The 19,317-nt window shown below is 34.4% G+C and overlaps 1 protein-coding gene and 1 long non-coding RNA gene across 3 annotated transcripts in view; both read left to right on the top strand.

The window, feature by feature from the left end:
- The window catches only part of thsd7bb (thrombospondin, type I, domain containing 7Bb), a 111,341-nt gene extending 92,803 nt beyond the window's left edge, over positions 1–18,538 (top strand). The window contains exons 24-28 of the mRNA XM_056468854.1: positions 3,407–3,502; positions 3,589–3,671; positions 6,287–6,479; positions 14,988–15,075; positions 18,002–18,538. Coding sequence (XP_056324829.1) covers positions 3,407–3,502; positions 3,589–3,671; positions 6,287–6,479; positions 14,988–15,075; positions 18,002–18,080 — 539 coding nt within the window. The 3' untranslated portion in view covers positions 18,081–18,538. The remainder of the gene's footprint in view (positions 1–3,406; positions 3,503–3,588; positions 3,672–6,286; positions 6,480–14,987; positions 15,076–18,001) is intronic.
- On the top strand, positions 8,140–12,221 carry LOC130237612 (uncharacterized). 2 transcript variants are annotated; one of them, XR_008838560.1, is made up of 9 exons: positions 8,140–8,290; positions 10,128–10,325; positions 10,409–10,453; positions 10,729–10,770; positions 11,017–11,196; positions 11,288–11,475; positions 11,621–11,709; positions 11,802–11,867; positions 12,143–12,221. It is a non-coding gene; the product is annotated as an uncharacterized LOC130237612 (long non-coding RNA). The 2 variants fall into 2 exon arrangements; XR_008838561.1 differs by lacking the exon at positions 10,729–10,770.
- Positions 18,539–19,317: the final 779 nt, after the last annotated feature.

The following is a 19,317-nucleotide window of genomic DNA, read 5'->3' on the forward strand; positions in this document are numbered from 1 at the left end:
GTATTAAACACATGAAGAAAGGGATGTGTAGAAAGCCAGTGAAAGCCCAGACAGCAGCTGAAATCTCTCAGTAGTAATTCAGCAACCCTCTGCCCTTCATCATTGTAAATTAATATTAGTTGCTTCAGTCCGACATCTACATTAGCAGGATGGTACAGATGAAGGGTGGACATTTCACCAAGACATTGATCCAAAACACAGCCAAGGAGACTCAAATGCTTTTCAGAGAAAGAAAATCAAGCTGTAGAATGGCCCAACCAATCACCTGACTTGAATCCAATCTCCAAAAAAGCCTTTTATATAAAGTATTAAATACAGTACATTTCAGTAGCTCAGCAATTTCCTCTTGTGTCATTCCATTGTTACACATAACTAATTTTTTCAGATTTGTTTCATTTTTATGTATGTATTTTAGGTTCAACTTCATGTCAGCATCTCCTTTAGAAAATATTATTCCTAGGAAAAAAAACATCATGTGTTCAGTACTTATTTCCCCCACTGTAGTTTGTCATCATTGCTTTATGTTTAGACTACAATGTTCTGGTTTAAAAATGCAACCATAAATGGTCCCACAGCTTTTATGCTGAGAGTAAACGTTAATCTATAACTCTACGTACATAACAAAAAAAAACTGCAGTAAAATATTCCAACAATATCTTTCCAAGACCTTTTCAACAATATGTAGTTTGTCATGATTGTTTGACATGACACATTCCTGTTTCCCTCTGTTATATCTAATAAAGGTTAAAAATTAAGGCTAAATAAAGGCTAAAATATTATTATAAATTAAAATAAAGTGCATTGAATTAAAGTTTGCATGTTCTCCCTGCGTTTGAGTGGGTTTCCTCCGGGTGCTCCGGTTTCCTCCACAGTCCAAAGACATGTGGTACAGGTGAATTGGGAAGGCTAAATTGTCCGTAGTGTACGAGTGTGAGTGAGGGTGTATGGATGGTGTCCCGCTAGAAGGGCATCCGCTGCCTAAAAACATATGCTGGATAAGTTGGCGGTTAATTCCGCTGTGGCGACCCTGGATTAATAAAGGGACTAAGCTGAAAAGAAAATGAATGAATGAAAGGATTATTGACGATTTATTGATTAATCATTCCCATAGCCAGTGAGGAATGTATGTGTTCCCTCTAGGGGTGGCAACAGTTAACGATCTATCGATAAATTGTAAATTAATTTTAGAATATATAAGAACAGGCTCGCTGCTGGCTAAAAGGGTGCCCTAAGCGCAATGTGGTGCCCACACAGGGTAACAAAGGCGCCGCTGTCGCCACTGGCTTGCATGGTTCGGGATCTGTAGAGCTGCGCATCGTTGGATTTGCTCTTCAGTTTTTGAACTCTCAGCTGTGAATATGAAACCACACTGAACTGAACTAAATTGAACTTCAACACTGAAAACTGAACTGACAGTGTTTCATGTTTACTATGATCTTCTATATGAAGCTGCTTTGACACAATCTACATTGTAAAAGCGCTATAGAAATAAGGATGAATTAAATTGAATTGAATAGTACATAGTTGTTTTTGGATGAAGACCACAGTTTACATTAAGCTTTCTAAGTATTTGAAATGTCAGCATAAAATGTCTCAGCAACAATGGATCAGTCGACTTTAAAAATCTGTTCTTGGAATGTACGGGGTATGAATAATCCAATCAAGAGAAAAAAGTCATTTCCTTTTTGAAGAGTAAAAAAGTGGATATAGCGCTGCTTCAAGAGACTCATGTGAAAAATCTTCATTGAACATGATCATTACATAATATTCTAATTCTCCATTTTGGTATAAAAGAAAAATGAATAGTTTTGTCCCATACAGACTATTTTTAGCTTTTACTAAAAGTATACCCCATTGGCGGAGCGTGTGTAAGGCTGGCGATGGCTTAGCCTCCCCCTGGCCAGAGACGACGGAGATAGTAGCAAAAAAAAAACTGCATTGAAAACATGTAATGGGTGTAAGGTGTAATATAAATGTAATTTAATGTTAATGATTAACACAACACTTTAGTTATTGTAAGTTTGCCAATCAAATTCAAAGTCCCCCTCCACACAAAAATGGAACTGTCCAACTCGGCACTTTGCACTGATGAGCGCTGTTTTTGACTGGAGTTGCCAGCAGCTCTGAAAACGAAACAGAAAGTGCTGGCCAGCGGACTTTTCTGATTTGCTGGTCAAGAACATAAGAAATAAACTGACAAATGAGTATTACGAGAGAGGTATAATAATATATTATTCTGGTTTAATTAGTTTTCAGTATTAAATGAAATGCCTTAATTTGGTTGTTTCATTGTAACGTAGTATTCTAGCCTAGTGTAGTAATCTTGTTTTACATTTTAATTATGCTGTGTTTTCTACAGGGGTAATGGGAAGTCAAGATTTTTAATTATGTTTTAATTTGTATTTTGAATAATATGAATCTAATTTAAACAAATAATTACTCACGCTAGCTAATGGCTACTGGATCACCTTTACTCTGCAATGGTTGCCTCTAATTTAATTGCAAATAAGTTTACCGCAGCCCGTGATAACGTAAATAAACACCAAGTTTATGTTGTCATATTTTCATTGTCTTTTTTGTTGTGTCTAGCTTAATAAATAAAAATACATTTAGTATCCTAATCACAGTTTAAAAATGCTTAGCTTTATATATTTATTGCTGAATTACAAGTTTAGTTTTCGATTGGCCTCGTGGCAAAGTGAATGATTTCGAATTCTTGACACATTTTTGCAATTTATTTATTTTTGCAAAAGGGTTGGATACTCAAATGTCACTTGTTAAATAAATTACTATATTACCAGAGATCATAAATATAAGAAACTAGCTATTATACATAGCCACGTTATTTAGGTCTACTCATTTTCTGGCCCTTGGCTGCATATCGAAAGTGACTATAATAATTAAATGAATCTAATAAAATAATTTAATGTGCGTGTTGAATATAAGATGTTTGTTGATAGGCGGTGCTTTTGTTGAAACCTCTTCTTGGTCGGTCGCAAATCTTTTTAAATGCATTAAAGGGAAGTGCATATCTTAGCCTTACCCTGGAGTTTGTTCACCCTCCGCCTATGGTATACCCGTGCAACATAAGCAGGTTTTGTTTTCCAGAGTCACAAATATAACATTTGCTTGAGCACATACTCTTATTTTCATCATTTTGATCAACAAATTGATAAAGTAGCAGTCCGCCATCACTTGAGAATTACATTACTTGCTTTCTTTAGGATCTGAGCAAATAAACCTGCTCCTCTTTCTTGGTCTTGGACATTGGGAGAGTGTTGTTTTGCAGAGCTGTTATTTCCTCTCTGGCTGTTTGTGAAAATAGCTCTGAGGGCTGAGAAGTGATAGACAGGAAGTGTTGTTGAGCCACTAAAGCAGAAGAGTGTGTTTTCATGTGCTCTTGCAGGAGGAACGTGTCTCAGTTATGAATGGATGACTGGTGAATGGAGGCATAACCGCAGACTGGTGTGGTGTCAGCGCTCGGATGGAGTCAACGTCACCGGTGTGCAGAGGAGAAACACATTCTCTCTTTAAATGAGTAGCCTGTCATGAGAAAATCCAAATGTAATGAGGGTTTCTGTGCATTAGGAGGCTGCATGGCTGTGAACCAACCGTCTGCGGTACGACAGTGTCATCCTCCCTGCACCAAGCCCTTCTCCTTCTGCACGCAGGTGACACACACACACACACCCACCCACCATCTCAGACATTATCAACTCAATCTCACTAACGATCAGTTCAGGTTAAAGTTCCTGTTTCAACCCAGAACTGAAAGAAGCTAAATTAATTGTATGTATGTATGCATGTATATGTATGTATGTACTGTTTGTATTTATTTATTTATTTATTTATTTATTAAATAAAATATACAATTGATTTATTGTTATTTTTATTTATTTGTTTATTTAATAAATATAAAAATATTAAATATATAATTGATATATTCTTTTTATTTAATTATTTATAGAAAATATAAAAATATGAAATTACAATTTATTTATTGTTATTTTTAGTTCTTTATTTTATAAAATATAAAATTTTAAAACATACAATTTATTTATTATTATTATTTTACTTATTTAATAAAATCTAAAATAAAAAAATACAATTTATTTGTTATTATTATTTTATGTATTTAATAAAATATAAAAATATAAAATATACAATTTATTTATTATTATTTTTAGTTATTTACTTAAATGTTAAAATATTAAATATATATAATTTCTTTCTTATGTATTTATTAAAATATATAGAAATATAAAATATATAATTTATTATTATTTTCATTTATTTATTTATTTATTTATTAAATATAAAATATACAATGGATTATTATTTTCATTTATATATGTATTTAATAAAATATAAAAAATTAAATATACAATTTATTTATTACTATTTTTATTTATTTATTTATTTATTTAATAAAATATAAAATGAACAATTTATTTATTCTTTTTATTCATTTATGTATTTAATTATTTAATAAAATATAAAAAAATAAAACATACAATTTATTTATTATTATTTTTGTTTATTTATTTAATAAAATGTAAAACATACATTTTCATTCATTCATTCGTTTTCTTTTCGGCTTAGTCCCTTTATTAATCCGGGGTCGCCACAGCGGAATGAACCGCCAACTTATCCAGCATATGTTTTTAGGCAGCGGATGCCCTTCTAGCGGGACACCATCCATACACCCTCACTCACACTCGTACACTACGGACAATTTAGCCTTCCCAATTCACCTGTACCACATGTCTTTGGACTGTGGAGGAAACCGGAGCACCCGCTGCAACCCACCTCTGAGAAATAAAATATACATTTTATTTATTATTTTGATTTATTTAATCAAATGTAAAATATTAAAATTACAATTTAATTATTATTTTTTTTGTTTATTAATTAATTGATTGATTTAGTGTAATTGTGTTTTTTTTAAAGAACCACATTTCCCCGATGCTTATTAACTATTGGGCGACGCAGTGGCGCAGTAGGTAGTGCAGTCGCCTCACAGCAAGAAGGTCACTGGTTCGAGCCTCGGCTGGGTCAGTTGGCATTTCTGCCAAACTCCACACAGTGGAGTTTGCATTTTCTCCCTGCATTCGTGTGGGTTTCCTCCGGGTGCTCCGGTTTCCCCCACAGTCTAAAGACATGCGGTACAGGTGAATTTTGAGTAGGCAAAATTGTCTGTAGTGTATGAGTATGAATGAAAGTGTGTGGATGTTTCCTAGAGGTGGGTTGCAGCTGGAAGGGCATCCGCTGCGTAAAACTTGCTGGATAAGTTAGCGGTTCATTCCGCTGTGGCGACCCCAGATTAATAAAGGGACTAAGCCGAAAAGAAAATGAATGAATGAATGAATATATTAAAAACTTTTGCTTATTTAAATAGATCTCAAATAATAAATAATTTAATAAATATATATATATATATATATATATATATATATATATATATATATATATATATATATATATATATATAAAAACTGGTGCCTTGGCAGCTAACTGTAATAAAAAAATGAAAAACTAATTTTTTTTAAACTAAAAATAAAATAAATATAAGCTATGTATAAATAAACCAAAAAGACCAAAAAAAATTATTCAAATAATTATTCAAATATTTTGTATTTGCATTAAAGTAACAATAATAATTGCTGATGATATTATTAGTAACTAAACAACTATAGGAATCTTAGTTTTGTTATTTTATTGTAACTTAATGCATGGTATTTTCAGAATTATTTTTATATTAACATACAAGTAAAAAATATTTTATTATATAATAATAATTTAAAAATAATAATACATTAAACAAGAAAATTTTAATAAATAACATGCTAATACATTTGTGTTGGATCACTTCATAATTTTATTAATAATTGTTAATAATTTAATGTTGCATAAATCACTTGCATGTGTTATAATACACAAATTATTAGCTGTGAGGGATATTCTTTTTCTAAGAATATAAGCTGTATGTCAATTATCTAATTAATTAATTAACGTTAAATCTCTTAGTGCTATATTCTGAGCTTTGACAGATGCAGATTTTACTCAGTTTCGTATCATTTGACTTGACAACAGTGTCTCACCCAGTTATGGTGAGATGTAAATACCTTCATTATCACATATCACAACCTCATCTCAGCCTCTAACGCCATGCTCTTAACAGCTGTAGGCCTGCATATGAAGAGCGCAGCACATTTGAGAATCCAGCTGTCACCATGCAGCCCTTCACTATAATGATGTCTCGTGTGACTGTGTTTCTCTCTGTCAGAATGGAGTCTGCGGATGTGAGAGGGGCTTCACGGAGGTCATGACGTCTCACGGGTTTCTCGATTACTGCACCAGAACCCCAGGACTGGACCATAAGAAGGCAGATGTGAAGAGCACAGCAGGCCGCCTGAGGCCAGATTACACTCGAAACAAGAGCCATGTTAAGGACTGGGCTCTGCAGCCTCTCGGACCTGGTACTGCAATACTGCAACAGTTCTGTAATGTGCAACACTAAAGCAATGTTGCCTGCATATTACAGCTGTGGTCAAAAAGCAATCAAGAAAATTATTTTGCATTGGTTTTTGCTTTGAGATTTTCTGAATGCATCACTATTCTCTCTTAAATTGATTCAGAGCTTAGTTTTAACAGCAGATGGCGCTCTATGCTTGTTTTTAACAGCAGATGGCACTCTAGGCTAGTTTTTACCAGGTGATGGCTCTCTAGTCTTGTTTTTAACAGCAGATGGTGCTCTAGCCAATTTTTTTAACAACAGATGGCAGTCTAACCGACTTTTCAACAGCAGCTGACGTTTTAAGCTAGCTTTTAACAGCAGATGGTGCGCTAGCCATGTTTTTAACAGCAGATGGTGCTCTAGCTATGTTTTTGACAGCAGATGGCACTCTAGGCATGTTTTTAATTGGAGATGGCACTCTAGACTGGTTTTTAACAGTAGATAGCGCTCTAGGCAAATTTTTAACAACAGACGGCTCTCAAGTCAAGTTTTTAACAGCAGTTGGTGCTCTAGACTAGTTTTTAAAAGCAGATGATGCTCTAGCCTAGTTTTTAACAGCAGATGGTGCTCTAGACTAGTTTTTAAAAGCAGATGATGCTCTAGCTTAGTTTATAACAGCAGTTGGTGCTCTAGACTAGTTTTTAAAAGCAGATGATGCTCTAGCTTAGTTTATAACAGCAGTTGGTGCTCTAGACTAGTTTTTAAAAGCAGATGATGCTCTAGCCTAGTTTTTAACAGCAGATGGTGCTCTAGACTAGTTTTTAAAAGCAGATGATGCTCTAGCCTAGTTTATAACAGCAGATGGCACTCTAGACTAGTTTATAAAAGCAGATGATGCTCTAGCCTAGTTTTTAACAGCAGATGGTGCTCTAGACTAGTTTTTAAAAGCAGATGATGCTCTAGCCTAGTTTATAACAGCAGATGGCACTCTAGACTAGTTTATAAAAGCAGATGATGCTCTAGACTAGTTTTTAAAAGCAGATGATGCTCTAGCCTAGTTTATAACAGCAGATGGCACTCTAGACTAGTTTATAAAAGCAGATGATGCTCTAGCCTAGTTTTTAAAAGCAGATGGTGCTCTAGACTAGTTTTTAAAAGCAGATGATGCTCTAGCCTAGTTTATAACAGCAGATGGCACTCTAGACTAGTTTATAAAAGCAGATGATGCTCTAGCCTAGTTTTTAACAGCAGATGGCGCTCTAGGCAACTTTTTAACAGCAGATTGCGCTCTAGGCTAGTTTTAACAGCAAATGCACTGTAGGCATGTTTTGAACAACAGATGGCGCTCTAGGTTAGTTTTTAACAACAGATGGCACTCTAGCCTAGTTTTTAACAGTAAATTAGCTTTTACTCTAATTAAACTAGTAAATTAAACTAACTCTAAATTAGTTTTTAATAGCAGATGGTGCTCGTGGCAAGAATTTCATAGCAGATGGAACTCTAGATTAGTTTTAACAGCAGAAGGCACTCTAGCCTAGTTTTTGACAGCGGATGGCGCTCTAGCCTAGTTTTTAACAGCAACTGATGCTCTATAATAGTTTTTAACAGCAGATGGCACTCTAGGCTAGTTTTTAACAGCAGATGGCGCTCTAGGCTAGTTTTAACAGCAGATGGCTCGAGAAGGGTGATCCTGCACAACTGGAGTGGCTGCACTTTCAGGACCGTACGTTTAGGACCGCATCTTTAGGACCCTAGTTTTTTGTGACATCGCCACCTGCCGGATTAGATCATAGACGCTCTAATAAGATGGACGACATGGATGGCAAGAATAATGTGAGTACCGATTTTCTTTTAGGTTTTATTTTAAACTGTAAAAGAAGGTGTTTATTTAGTACTGTTATTGTTTTATACTGTGCAAAGTTTATGCAAAAATGCCCGATTAGCCCGCACGATTTACCCCAGTTTCAAGGGTCTCGGACAAAAATTGTGGAAAGTTATGTTACGATATGCGACGATTTTTTTCCAGAAGAAATCTAATAATATTGAGTGTGGAGAAGTTTACACAGGTAAAATGAGAGCTGCTAACTATTAATCAATTATTCCCACGAATTGGCAATACATTTTCTAATTGTATTAAATATTACAACGTTCTCAATTCGTGGCCATGGTTTAATGAAACTGTAGATTTAATGGCGTGTTGACTTAACGGCTAATCATTTGAAAAACTACGTTGATGTGTGAGATGTTTCAGATTTACCTATATTTTGTGTGAAAACGTCTTCTACTCATTGTTTTATCACATTAGCCAAGTATAAATCAGGCCTTGACCATATAGAGTCTTATTATCATGTATTATGTCTACACATTAATATCTATGTTTATTGTGTAGGCATGTTAATGTCTATCTACCTGGCCAATATGAAGTGATGGCCAATATAATTGAAAACAAACTATAGGAATATTTTCGCTGAGGTTATCTCAAACTGTTGGGTAACACTTTATAAAAACTGCATACTATAAATTATTAAGCATTAACAAATGGTTAACTTATTACTTTATTATTTGTTTAGCATTAAATCTACATTAATAGACATAGTTAAGCAGTTTATAAATACAGTTACAAATGCTAGCTGTATTCTTGAATTAATAGCACCTCTATGATGTGCTTGCTTGTTTTTTTGTATTTATTAATTATTTGTTTCATTTCATTATTTTTGTTTCATTACAAAATTAAGTATTATTTAAGCAAATAAATGACAGTGATTAAAACAAAACAATAAAAAATAAAACTTTACAAAATCAAATAAAAAGCAAATCTTTGCAATCTAAAGATAAAATTACTGTACAGTTTAAACCACAGCATAACATTAAAAATGTTTTATCATATTGCGAAATAGTGATATTTTGATGTTTTATCAAATTAAAATTTTAAAATGTAATGTTATTCTTACTTAAAAATAGCAAAGATTTTTTTTTCATTTGATACTGAGCCTTGTCATTTATAAGAGATCTACAAATCATAAATATTCCACACTTTAGATTAGGTCACAAAACTAAGAAGTTGAGCTAATACCAGATTTATTAATTAACAGAGTAACTATTACTCTATGCCTGAAAAATAAGATACATGTTCATTAATCACTAAAGCACCAATTACTCTTAAATAACTGGTATGTAAATAATGCAATACTTCATTATTGAAAAAAGAATCGCATTATAAATAAAGAATACAGCATCTGCAGCTGTATTTAAACTACTTACTAATGTCTGTTATTGTAGATTTAATGCTTAGCAATGATGAACTAACTATTTGTTAATTCTTAAGAAATTATTCATAGTATGCAGCTATTTAATTACCAAATACACTAACTATTAGGCTCTCTCTTTTTCAAGATGCATATAACGATCCAACAAGGGAGATCCCTGCCTGAATTGAAGAGATGCTGTATGATACAGTACACATGCTGTATGATACAGTACACAGGCTGTACTGATATATTTTGACTGCATTCCTATAGGCTATACTGATATATTTTGACTACGTTCCTATAGGCTGTACTGGTGTATTTTGCCTGTGTTCTTATAGGCTGTACTGGTATATTTTGCCTACGTTCCTATAGACTGTACTGATATTCTCAGCCTGCGTTCTTATCCTTTTCTTTTTTTGTAGAAATCTTGCACAACAAATTGATCCTGGAAACTGGACTGAGAAGACTGGGCATGATGTTGCTGTGACTAAACAAATGGCTATTTCAAACAAATATAACTACAAGAGATAGACAGTGGCTTTATCTGTATCTTTTTTTGTTACTTTTAGGGCTTGCCACGCCAGAGCTGTGGTAATGAATGTGGGGTTTTTATGCTTATGGTGAGGTCTAAGGTTTTTAACTAAGTATAAACAAGCCTTTGTCAACACTGTGAATAAAAGCTTTTCCATCTTTTCTATTGCAGTATACCCTTTGCTCTGTGACTGGTGTGGCAATTGAATTCCAGGAGGTAAGTTTGTTTAAAGCAGCGATGTCCAAACGGTCCTGGAGGTCCGGTGTCCTGCAGATTTTAGCTCCAACTTGCCTCAACACACCTGTAAAGATGTTTCTAGAAAGCCTAGCAAGAGCTTGATTAGCTGGCCCAGGCGTGTTTGATTGTGGTTGGAACTAAAATTTGCATGACACTGGCCCTCCAGGACTAAGTTTGGACACCCCTGATTTAGAGAAAATGTTAGAAAAAAATTCTCACTTTAAATGTTTGTTTGTATACTCTTTATCTTGAAGAAAATGGACACATCATGAATTATAAGACTTCAAAATAGAAGGGTATGGCACCTCTGTAACACTTTTGAAAAATTTCATGTGCTGTTTTCCATTTTATATATATATATTGGATGTTATCATATGTGTTTGCTGGATAATGTATAATAAAGTATAATGACTGTCATCGTCATCTTAAGATACATAGGAAATATTTGCAATAGTTGTTTCATGCTATATGCAGCTGTAAGGTAGTGTAGTGTAGGGAAAAGCTATGCAGTATTTAAGAGTAATCTTGTTATTTTTAATCAGCGGTTTGCCTTCTGGACCGATGAGGCCAGAAACTTGCTCCAAGGAAAACTTCAGCCAGTGTACAAAAAAGTGTGCTATCTCTGAGGAAATCCCACTTCACATTCAGGCTGTTCCACAACAGAGGAAAAAAGAATTGTCGACTTTATTGTAAAGTTAAAGGGGTCTGAGGAGCATTTGATGGTACTTCACCGATCTTCACATTTATCCATCTTTGTCTTTAGTGTAATACGTTTCTCTAAATAATTGTTTTTATACCATTGTTTGCCCATAGGGTGTACTCAACGGGAAGCCCTCTAAGTGGTTGCGTAAGCAAGCATCTTTCCAGGTGCCTGTCTACATAGACAGTGAGGAAGAGCAAGATATCCCTTTGCTTATCTTAAAGACGTACTGCACAGGACACCAACAAAACTGAGGTTTACAGATGAAGTGCAGCTTATCTGTGATGTTCTTTTTCCAGAGGTATGCCAGACCAAATAATGCACTTACAAAATCTACTGTATATAAATTGCATGCTGGGTGTTACTCATTTATCGACCCATGTATAATGATATTTGCTGTTCAGTGGTGGTATATTAGTTCATTTAAATGAATCATTTTTTCATAGGCCATCCTACATGCTCTGGGGGTCTTGAGGGGTTTGTCTTTAGATGATGCTGAGCAGGTCTACCTTTCTGGCACAAAATATCATTACAGGTCAGAATATGATTTATTTTGACACAATGCTCAGAGAAACTTTTTGTTACTGATATTTACATTAACCCATCAGTGCTTGTTCTCTATTTCAGTGAAGTAGAATAATTTAGTCGAAAAATTGACAAAAAATCTAGGAAAGAAGGGAGACCATTCAATAGGTGGGTATTGCTCTTATATACCTAAAAATTTGCAGATGGCAGTTGGGTGTCCTTTTTGGTTCTCCTAACAGTGCATAAGTTTAAACCAGAAATATATATTACAGTTAAACATGGTAAAATATATTTTTTATTACTTATAATAAATATTAATTTAAATTTAATTGCATAACAAATGGTTCAACTTTTTCATAGTTTATATATATATATATATATATATATATATATATATATATATATATATATATATAGATTCTCTCTCCCTCTCTCATTCACAGGAGCTAAAGGAATGCTGCTTTTTGTGCTGTTGTGGCTGTTGTGTGTGGATGTTTAAATAAATGTACATTCTTGAATAAATCCTCTGTCATGTCTCTCTACATCCTTTACAAACTGGTTTTAAATTAGTTACTGCATATGCTGATTACATTTTATTTCAATGTATTTGTCCTGATACTGAGCTAATTAGTTTAATCCAAGGGGATTCATCCATATACAGTATTTTTCAAGAAATGCAAGTCTTTTAAGGCACTCATTTTTTTAATTTGTGTAAAGTTAAGAAACATTTTTAATTTATTTTTTTATCTGTAAATTCATTTGTTTTAATTTAAAATTGTTACTCACAACAGGTGTTTCACACTTTAACTTCTGGTACGTTTTACATCAAAAAGCACAATTTGAAAAAAAAAAAGCTCCTAAAAGTCTCCGCTATATCATCCAATCAGGTAGGTGGCGCTGGGAATCCAGTCCTGCAACTGAAGTTTTCACTATATAATTAAATTCGGTAGGTGGCGTTGTTAAATATGGTCCTAGAAATGCAGTTCACCGTGCCATCCAATCCAGTAGGTGGCGCTGCCGAAATGAAATGCGGTCCTAGTAATGCAGTTTTACAATGTCATCCAATCCAGTATGTGGCGCTGCCGAAAAGAAATGCGGTCCTAGAAATGCAGTTTTACAATGTCATCCAATCCAGTAGGTGGCGATGTCACAAAAAACTAGGGTCCTAAAGATGCGGTCCTAAACGTACGGTCCTGAAAGTGCAGCCACTCCAGTTGTGCAGGATCATACTATTGGATGGCTCTCTTGGTTAGTTTTTAACAGCAAATGGTGCACTAGTCTTGTTTTTAACAGGAGATGGCACTCTAGGCTAGTTTTTAGTAGCAGATGGTGCTCTAGGCTAGTTTTTAACAGCAGGTGATGCTCTATAACAGTTTTTTAACAGTAAGCAGATGGCGCTCTAGGTGAGTTTTTAACAGTAGATGGCGCTCTAGGAAAATTTTTTACAACAGACGGCTCTCAAGTCAAGTTTTTAAAAGCAGATGATGCTCTAGCCTAGTATTTAACAGCAGATGCACTCTAGACTAGTTTTTAAAAGCAGATGATGCTCTAGACTAGTTTTTTAAAGCAGATGGCGCTCTAGACTAGTTTTTAAAAGCAGATGATGCTCTAGACTAGTTTTTAAAAGCAGATGATGCTCTAAACTAGTTTTTAACAGCAGATGGCGCTCTAGACTCGTTTTTAAAAGCAGATGATGCTCTAGACTAGTTTTTAAAAGCAGATGGCGCTCTAGACTAGTTTTTAAAAGCAGATGATGCTCTAGCCTAGTTTTTAACAGCAGATGGTGCTCTAGACTAGTTTTTAAAAGCAGATGATGCTCTAGCCTAGTTTTTAACAGCAGATGGTGCCCTAGGATAGTTTTTAAAAGCAGATGGTGCTCTAGGCAACTTTTTAACAGCAGATTGCGCTCTAGGCTAGTTTTTAACAGCAGGTGATGCTCTATAACAGTTTTTTAACAGTAGATTGTGCTCTAGGTTCGTTTTTAACAGCAGATGGCGCTCTAGGTGAGTTTTTAACAGCAGATGGCGATCGAGGCAAATTTTTAACAGAAGATGGCGCTCCAGGCAAATTTTTAACAGCAGATGGCACCCTAGGCAAATTTTTACCAGCAGATGTGGCTCTGTGTTAGTTTAACTGCAGATGGTGTTCCAGGCGAGTTTTTAACAGCAGATGGCCCCCGTAGGTAAGTTTTTAACACCAAATGGCGCTCTAAGAAAGTTTTTAAAAGCAAATGGTGCTCTAGACTAGGTTTTTTACAGCAGAATGCACTCTAGCCTAGTTTTTCACAGCAGATGGTGCTCTAGACAAGTTTTTAACTGCAGATGGTGCTCTAGTACAGTTTTTAACAGCAGATAAAAATCTGGGCATGTTTTAGCAGCAGATGGTGCTCTAGCCTAGCTTTTAACATGATAGGGTGCTCTAGGCATGTCTTTAACAGCAGATGGCGCTCTGGTTAAGAATTTAAAGCTGATGGCGCTCTAGAATAGCTTTTAACAGCAGATGGCGCTCTAGAACAGCAGATGCCAAAGTTGGCAGCAGAGTCCTGTAAGTTGCTTTTTATGTCACGAGATGTGTAAACACAGCTGTAGACACAGTAATGTAAACACAGCTCACTATGAACATTGATTCTGAGATTGCATCACTATTCTCGCTTATCTATTATTTCATATTGATAATTTGAATATGAATATACACAAGATGATTTTTAAAAGCCTCAATAGCCCCACCTGATGGCTGAGTATTTTTCAAATTTCTCACAGACCTCACAGACCACGAGTCAAACATGCATACCAAATTTCCTTCTAATCAGCTTGTTTTGCTTGACTATTAGTTTTTGATTTCCTTGGCCATTGGCATCCATGTTTCTCGAGGTAAACCAGTGCCCTCATAGATATGACCGACACCTCAGACATAGATACTGTATTCCATATTTCAAGCCAACTGTACAAATGGTTGCATAGCTGTATAATAAAGTTTTTTCATGTTATATTATAGATATGGTCAGACTAAACAATTGTTTCAATGTGAATTCGGCTTGAGAATTCATAAGTATTCTGAATTTGGAAAAGATGTTTAATTTAATTTAAGAGTTACAGCCTTTTTAAGTAAAAGTGGCCAAGCGGCTTGGTAACATTCTAGACTCTACAGATTGCTACAACTTACACTTTGATGTGCCCGATCGCTTTTGTAGAGCATGACGATGACATTTGAATATCCTAATTACAGTAGGGTCTCAATAAAATATGAATAATTAGCAACTATGTATATAATATGTTTTTTGATCGACAGATGGGCGTGTGAAGCTGTGGGTATATGGACTGATGGCGGCAGGGTTTGTTGTGATTCTTCTCCTCATCGTAATGTCCTTCCTGCTGTGGTGAGGCTGATTTTTCACTTGGCTTTTGCTAGTTTAATGTTCATATCCCTCTATGGTCTCTTTCTTCTCTTTATAATAAAGCAATCAGGGTCTAATTGCCCTCCTGCTTGCTTGTTTTGTGCTCATGATTGCCTGACTGAACATTATCCCTTAAATAAACTATTACCATATGTTTTAAGGCAATACAGAATCATTTATGACTCTCTAATTGGTAAATGTCAGTTGGAAGATGACTTTGCTCTGCACTCTGGTGGTGAATGGTTAAACTGCAACAAACCATGACGCAAATTGTTAAGTGGTGTTTGCGAGTTTATTTATAGTTACATATTTTGCATACATGTACAGCTAAAACTTTAGGATTTTTGATCATATTAATGTTTTTAGACAAAAATAGAGTAAAATCTTACAATTTTGAAATATTATTACATTTTTAAAGAAATGTTTTATATTTTAATATATTTTTAAATGTTATTTCTGTTATTCAATGCTGAATTTTTAGCCTCATTACCAGGGGCGGATTTAGTGATTTAGGGACCCTAAGCAATTACAGCCAATGTGGCCCAAAAGACCTAAAATGCACCATTTGTACTTTAATTTATTTAGCTGTTTTTTCTTTTTTTTAAATCACTCAATCTCTTTTTCTACATGTTATCTTAATGCAAAATAATAATGACATTTAACTTCTTAAGGCCCAATGTGTTTTTACATGCATTTTTTTCTTTGCTATTTGGGCTTATCGGAACCTAATTAGAATAAAAATCATCTTTGATATGATGTAATTTTAGAGAAAAATTATGTCCAAATATGTGGACTCGTGGTCCGAATTGACATAAAACACTTTTTCCTGATTTTTTTTTTTTATTTATGCGTATATAACATAGAATTATATTTTTTTTAACTTGCTTTGACTATCAGAGAGTAAAAACAACATTTTTTTCCCTTTTTCGACAGTTAAAAATAGTATTTGGGACATTTCATATGCTGCAAAACAGTTGCAGGATGTCACTGTATGTCTGTAACAAAATATAAAACATTCAAAGTATTTTAAATAGCCACTTAAGAGCTAAATTGTGCTGGCCATGTATGTGGACACTCAAGCCCTAGGAGGATAAAGCATCTTGTAAAAGTTTTTAAATGATTTGTTTTCTTAAAATGAATTTACAGCTGAAAATAATAAATGAACTCTTTCGGGGTTTTTTTGTTTTTTTTTTAAATAATCTTTACAGATTTTGACCGCTGGGCTCAAAATATGATAGAAAACGATGTTATATATAATTTATAGGTATAACTTATACTTCTAGGTATCTATTTGGGGGCCCTCAGATTTCCTGGTGCCCTAAGAGAGCACTTACCTTGCTTATTGGTTAAATCCATGCCTGATCATTACTGAAGTCTTCTTTGTCACACAGTCTTTAATTAAAAATTGTATATGGTCATTTGGTATTCAATTATTTAAAATTATAATTAAAATTATATCATATACAATTATTCATTTTATTTTTGGCTCAGTCCCTTTATTAATCTGGGGTCACCACAGTGGAGTGAACCGCCAACTTATTCAGCATATGTTTTACGCAGCGGATGCCCTTCCAGCTGCAACCCATCACTGGGAAACATCCATACACACTCATTCACGCACATACATCATGGACAATTTAGCTTAGCCAATTCACCTATAGCAAATGTTTTTGGACTTGTGGGGGAAACCGGAGCACCCAGAGGAAACCCACGCGAACACGAGAAGAACATGCAAACTTCACACAGAAACGCCAACTGACCCAGCCAAGGCTCGAACCAGCGACCTTCTTGCTGTGAAGCGTTTGTGCTACCCCACTGCGCCACAGTGCTGCCCTATACAATTACATATTTAATTAAATAATAATGCTCCATATAATATTAATAATCATTACCATTTTTTAAAGAGCAGTACACTGTAAAAAATATCCATAAATTATCAGGTTTTTTTTCATATACAGTCGTATTTTGTTGTTCATGTTTTTATTTTGTGTCTAATGTTTATTTATGCTTTTGAATTCCATTATGGGATCTTTGATCTTTTTTGAAACAACTTGTAACCTTAAAAAGGTTTGAAAACATTAATCTTATTAACATTACTAATAGCTTGACGTGATATATTGTCTGAGTTGGTGATGCAAATCACAGTACAAAATCCTTGTATTGAACTGCCAGCACACTTTACAGACTTATTTCTGTATTTATTATTTGTAATTATATTGTTTCAAACTACTAAAATGTCAATAAAAGTCACTTTTTTAAACTGTTGAGGTAATTTTTTTTAACATCAAAACTCGACAGAGCAGAGATCAAGTTCCCGTAATGCAGTGTTTCCCAACCCTGTTCCTGGAGGCACACCAACAGTACATATTTTAGATGTCTCCATTATCTGACCCATTCATTTCAGGTTTTGGAGTCTCTTCTGATGTTCTGATAAGATGATTCAGGTGTGTTTGATTAGGGAGAGGTTGAAAATGTGGACTGTTGGTGTGCCTTCAGGAACAGGGTTGGGAAACACTGCCATAATGCAATTCACAAACATACATAAATGGAAAAGACTTGTGAATCACAAAATGCGGAAACTGTTAATAAAGAGATATTTTTACAGTGTGTGTCATGCTTTCCAAAGAAAAATTAAGCAGCACAGCTGTTTTCATTATTGATTATGAAAAAAAAAATTATAAATAATAATAATGGCAAAGAAATCTAAAAGGATGACGTGACACTAGAGTAATGATGCTGAAAATTGAGCTTTAAATCTTAGGAATAAATAATATTTTAAATTATATTGAAATAGAAAACAAAGTAATATTTCACAATATTTCTGTATTGTTCATCTAGTAAATGTAGCTTCGTAATGCTTTAAGAGACTTCTTTCAAAAACACTGTATGTGTATGTGCTCTGTTTCAGTAAAAACCCTGAGGACAGTCCCAGCAGCAGTCCACAGAAGGCCCTGGCTCTGGCGTATGACGGAGACATGGATATGTGAGTCCAGCATGTGTATGCAATCCTGAAACATGTCAAAACAAACGGCTGCTTTCCTTCAGGCCACAACATCATCGTTTACAGCAGCACACAAGCTGAGCTAGATGAAGTACTGATGTTTAAACAGCACAAAGACTGAACCAGAGGCTGTGCTGAAGAACTGCAGAGAGGACAAAACATCAACCGAATGTACCATAGTGTGAGTGAGTGTGTGTGTCTGTCAGTCTGTTTGTGTGTGCGAGTTCAGGTGTGTGGTAGTCATCCATTTTGTTAAATGTTTATCATGAGGATGCTTTTTGTATGTTAAAACAACTGTTCACTCATTAAAGGGATAGTTCACCCAAAAATGAAAATCAGCTCAATTTATTCTCCATATGTGGTTTTAAACTTTTATGAGTTTCTTTCTTCTACTGAATACAAATGAAGGTATTTTGAAAAATGTTGAAAATGGTGGATGTCAAGCTACCAGCATTTTTCAAAATACTATCTTTTGTTTTTAACAGAAGAAAAAAAAACTCAATAGGTTTTGAACAAGTGAAGGGTGAGTAAATGATAGCAGGGTTTTCATTTTTGGGTGAACTATCCCTTTAAGGAATTTTTCTTCACTCACTCTCATGTTGTTTCAAACAGTAATGACATTTTATATTCCTGGCCCAATTTAAACTGCAAAAAATGTGTTTCTTACTTTGATTTTTTTGTCTTGTTTCTAGTCCAAAATAAATTGCCAAAGGGGTAAGCAAAATAATTGTATGTCAGAAGGAAAACTAGATTAATTTGCTTACCCCATTGGCGGAATATTTAGCTTGTTTTACAGAAAAGCTCACTTAATTTTGCCATATTATTTTTTAAAACAAGACGATATGTTTTGCTTGTCTAGTAAATACTTGATTAAACCATTTTTAGACTAGAAACAAGACAAAAAATGTAAGTAAGAAAAACATTTTGTGCCGTGTAATAAGTCAAGTGATGTGTTGACGTCCTTTTTTGAAGTTCGAAGATTTCTGAACATTGTCAGAAACCTTTAATTAAGGGTGTGTTCACATCTGGCAGGTTTGGATTGGTTTGATTTAAACATATAATTTAACATATTAGTGAACTGAATTAGTGCAGTTTATTTGAATAAGTGTGAACACTGTCATCTGAACCTTGGAGCTCACCAAACAAGTGGACTGTGACCCCTGAAAAATTAGGTCTCCGTTTACTTAATAACAAACTCTAGGGCAATTTGGCTCAAATATTAA

Source organism: Danio aesculapii, chromosome 11, assembly GCF_903798145.1.
Source record: "Danio aesculapii chromosome 11, fDanAes4.1, whole genome shotgun sequence".
Classification (NCBI taxonomy): domain Eukaryota; kingdom Metazoa; phylum Chordata; class Actinopteri; order Cypriniformes; family Danionidae; genus Danio; species Danio aesculapii.